The sequence below is a fragment of the Schistosoma mansoni genome, chromosome 1, assembly GCF_000237925.1.
Source record: "Schistosoma mansoni strain Puerto Rico chromosome 1, complete genome".
NCBI lineage: Eukaryota > Metazoa > Platyhelminthes > Trematoda > Strigeidida > Schistosomatidae > Schistosoma > Schistosoma mansoni.
Window position 1 is genome coordinate 28,473,715 of NC_031495.1, and position 5,017 is coordinate 28,478,731.

A 5,017-nucleotide genomic window follows, 5' to 3' on the forward strand; every position below is an offset into this window, starting at 1 on the left:
TTCATATCTTGTAATTTCAACTTGGTTCAGATTTATTTATCGGTTAGTAAATGAAATCAGTTTAACCTTTTAGGTATCTTATTAAATCGGCCGATCCTTTATAGTAATGTATTACTCAGAAATTATTTTATTCATTTAAGCATGTAACTTTTAAAGATACTGTGGTGTGTGCTACTGATGTCGATAGATATAAGTAGTATGTATCATCAACCAAAAGTGAAATACCTGATAGCAAAAGGTTAAGAAGGTCCAAGAAAAGAGAACGAGAATAGAGAATGATTGGCGTAGAAACGAAGGAACAATGATGTCTGGGACGGTTGACTGATATTTTGCAAATGAAGTATTTACTATATGGTTCTCAGATTTTACTAAGAAATTCTGTAATTTTGTGTCTAAGCACATTTGATTGTCCCCGCTTGTGTTCTTATTCACCACATTACTTTTAGACCAATCTATTTCTGGTCTATCTGAAAAATAAATCTAACTTTTTGGTTATAAGGTATTACATTTAAAGTATGTTGGTGAATTTTTTTTGGGACACAATTAAATGAAACAATAAAGTGGTCTTAACAATTAAATGGTAAGATTAATTTTCATGTATTTAGAGAAGAATAAGACATTCCAAGCTAAACGCCATAAGAAGCATAATTCTATTTTAAACTATACTTATCAAGAATTCCTAAGATGACAAATAGTTTTAACTGCAATCTAGTATCCGTTAAAGTAATTCCTTAATATTTAAAAGCAAAATTGGATAATGTACGGTTCATATTGTGAAGTCATTGCTTTTCGTCATCAACGGAGTCTTCAGTGGTTCATATGAATATTCGACCAAAATGCTGCTAAATGAAAAAATGTATCAGTATTACCATGTCTGATAAATGTTATTATTTATTTTGTAGTGGATTAACATTATTACCATCATCATAAGACCTGAGAGCATATTGTCACCTTCATCAATTTTCTACAAAATTATCATAAAGAAACTGTCATACGCATAGAGATGACACATTATCAGCCTGCTATCTTATCTAAAAGTCAAGTTAAATTAGTTTTATCTTCTTATTGAGATGGCCGACAGTAGTTAAACTTACTAGTCAAGTTTCATTGTTATTGGTTAGTGAGCAGTCTGTTTAAAAAATATATTTAAACTACAAAGATATCACTGTTTTATGACTTTTACTCACGTTTGTTTCCTGTTAAATATTTTACGCATAAGTTGTTTCAGTAGCAAGTGTTCTACTGTTCAATTATACCTTGTGTCTTATTACTTCTTAACTATAAACTTAACTTCAATAATTTGAGCTTTCGTAAGTAATCATACTTAGCATGAGCATAAATTATTCTCACTCTATAGTAACCCCCCCCTCCAAAATAATTTTGTCACTGTAAATCACCTTCCCGAACTTTCCTGGGGTTTTTTATGCGAACTGTCGATTATTTCGCAAGATTACATGTTAAGTAAACTATATAACAGGATATTCAAGTTCTTGTCAAGACGACTTAAATGATTAATGAAATTATTGAAATTAATGTGATGATCGAACTACTAACAGTTTACGCATGAAGCCTATTCATGATTCTCTAACTAAATCGTTAAGACATAAATCCTGTGCCCAAATAACAATATTCATTGGAATTATGTACTGATGATTCAACTAGGAAACTCTACAAACATTCTCATAATATAACAATTAACATAACATAAGGAATTTGTAATGCTTCTTTTAAAAAATAAAAAAGTACTTAGATTATTATTTATATGATCTGTAAATAATTTACATAATTTTATGTACAGCTTGAAATTCAATTGGGTTGTTATTTTTATCCTTTTATAAAATTTACATTTGTGGAAAAGAATTATGTCAGTTAAATGCATCAAGAAAGAATACATATGGAAAACACTCATTGATATATAAAGTAATAGAAAATAGTTCAGCATAGAGTGTTCTCCTTTATGTATGACCTCAATCTCAAAACTGTACAATCGAAGTTATTTACCTTCTTTCTATAATGATAATAAACAGTGTAGTTTTTATTCATTCACTTATTGTGATAACAGAGTGTCTAAACAAACAGAGGCATAGAAAAAAATATTAGTTTTTACTGAGAAAATGAAAATTTAGTTGTCAAAACCTTGATTACCAATAATAAATGTGAAAAAGAAGTTTGTGTGAAATGATGAGATAAAATGCTGAAATAAATATGAATCATAATCAGAAACAATATAGAAACAGTAATAAGTTGGTTAGGGGATAAAAAGTGCAGTACAGAAAGAGAAGAAAAAGAGAAGTTACCCTGGAAAACTAAAGATGTATTATAGAAATAAGAAATTAAGCTAGAAGTGCTTCAACTGAAAAAGGATTGATTTGTTTACTGGAAGTACTTTTATTTGATAATGAATTTGAATAATGAATTATTCCATTAGTAGTATTAGTAGATGTAGTGGTCATTACATTTGTATCATTCATTGTTAAATGATTATTCATAGAATCGTTGAATTGTACATTTGAAGTATTGTATTCTTGTGCATAGTTCATCTTTTCATCACATGATATTCTATAATGTTTACTTGTTTTAAACACATTATTGATATGTTCTGAATAAATTGATAATTGCTGCCGATCTAATTCTGATGATGAAGAATTTTGTTTTAATAAATAAGTTACATGATCATTACTTGAATGATTGAAAATTTTGATTGGATTTTGTAGCTTATCATTATTTATCCTTTTATTAGAGATTATTCTCATCTGGCGAATATTTTTATGATTATTATCTATTCGTGGTTTATGCCAACGTTGATGTGATGCTAAATTTGCTGGACAATTGAATACCTATATAAGATATGTGTACAAGATAATGTATATAAATGTATGGAAAGGGAATTACATTGTATAAATAAGTTTGTAGAAATGGAAGAAAATACATTCATTGACAAAATGATCGCTGAATTTCTACGTCTTCATTTCAACGGTAAAAGGTCAACAATGACATTTACTGTAGACAGAAATTACGTAAGTAAATTAACTATGGCTTTATTAGTTGAGTAGCTAAAAATACTGTCATAATACAGAATTACTTCCTCATTATATACATACACCGATTGGAACTCAAATTTTTTTAATCAATTATATTAATTATTCATTGTGACAATGAACACAATCTAATTACATGGCTTCATAGACATATTTAAAATTAATTTTGATCAGGGACTAACATCATTTAAAGAATAATCCAAAACCCACCTTAGATGCTTTATTAATGTTAACTTAAAGTTATAGACTAGATTAGATCTAGTCAATCGTGATCATAGAGTGTACGTGGTACCTTCAAATCACTCAACATCTAGTAGTACATATGTGAGAATTCAATCGATATACGATATCGAACGATCGTTAAGCAACGTCACTGACAAGTTATTGTCTCACATTAATTAGCCAACCCTAAAAGTCACAGAACATCATAAAAGCTTCTGAATATCAATTTCAATATGAGTATATATTTATTATTTGATTGCGTTTATTATCAAGACGTTTGTTTTTTCATTAGATATCAGTTAGTGACAAATATTATCCTTAGACAAATAGTCTTCTATAAATTTATGCACTGGTAACGATTTGTGATGAATAGAAAGTGTCTGTTTAAGCATAATAATTACAACTGAAAAATAGACATTAGTTTATGTTGCAGGTTATTTATCAAATACAGTCAAAACTTTTACAATTGAAAAACGGTTTGAAATTAAGAACTACTGGCCGAAAACCAAGTATCTCTATTAATAACCTTTAGCTTAACTACAAACTCAAATATCAATATAACTAGCGTGGTTATTAAAACATGCATCCACTTTAACTGAGTAGTTTGTTTCATATCATTTGGCACATAACCTATGAAGAAGTATATTTGAATACAATTAAGAGGTGTTTACAATCTGGCCTAATAGTATGGTTCTTACTATTATTTGATGAATAACAAAAGTATTTAATGATTAGAAGAAGAAGAATTACTTACTTTACCACAAATTTCACATGCATATGCTAAACTTGCCATGCATGAACATGGATGTTCAGCTAAACAAAATGCATCTGGAAACCATTGAAAACATAATTGACATATATATTCTCCAATATGATTTGGTATTTCAGCTAACATTTTAACTGCTCTTGCTGTACGATCTACTGTAAAAATATTCTTATTTGTATTATTATTACTATTATTATTACTGTTACTTTTATTTGTATAGAATTGATTTGATTCAGTTAATTTATCAGTCATATTCATTTGTGACAATTCACGTGGTATAATATAAACACCATTAACTGGTGATGTTAAATGTTCATTAGATTTTAACTTCACTTTTGTTTTCGGTATTTGAGTTAAATGTTTAGATGAATCTGTGATCATTGATTGATTAGTTTGAATAGTAGACATAGAAATACTAAGTTTTTTATTATCAATCATTGTAATATCCATACTTTTGAGGGATCTGTCTCCTTTTTTTCTCTCTAGTTTAGATGGAAACCATGTCTTATCATAGAATTCATTCTTGTGTTGTAACTGATTACGATATAATAAAGCATTCAATGTTTCATAAGATTTTAAAATGAAAGTCAAGTTAAACCCAAACAAAAAGAGTGAATACCAACAGAAAGTTTAATTCAAAGAATAGGGATAGAATACTGATATATTATAGGATCGTAAGAGTTGAATAATTTACTTTATAAAGAATGAAAGGTGATGAGAAAAAAAATTGGAAAACTACTTGGATTGGATAATTCAACAATCATTGTCAAAGAGTTTGAATATACATACCTCTCATCGTTATTATTGAGTGATCTATCTTTTTTTTAAAATAATAATAAAGTAATCCGATAGGTGGTCGAGTAAAATCCTAATAGAATGTGATATTTCAACATGCTTACTTCTTCGCAGTACATATAAATAAATAGATTATATTTAGGTTAGATTGGATAAAGAGTAGCAGGTTAGAGTGAAAATGGATTAAACAAAGGTT

At 28.2% G+C, this 5,017-nt stretch overlaps 1 protein-coding gene across 1 annotated transcript; it reads right to left on the bottom strand.

Annotated features, from left to right (window-relative positions):
• Positions 1–2,333: 2,333 nt before the first annotated feature.
• Smp_172440 (insulinoma-associated protein (ia-1)-related) lies at positions 2,334–4,476 on the bottom strand (the record flags this gene model as incomplete). Its single annotated transcript, XM_018793929.1, has 3 exons — positions 2,334–2,837; positions 4,015–4,181; positions 4,299–4,476. The coding sequence occupies 3 exons, from the start codon at positions 4,474–4,476 to the stop codon at positions 2,334–2,336; spliced, it is 849 nt and encodes a 282-aa protein (XP_018648393.1).
• Positions 4,477–5,017: the final 541 nt, after the last annotated feature.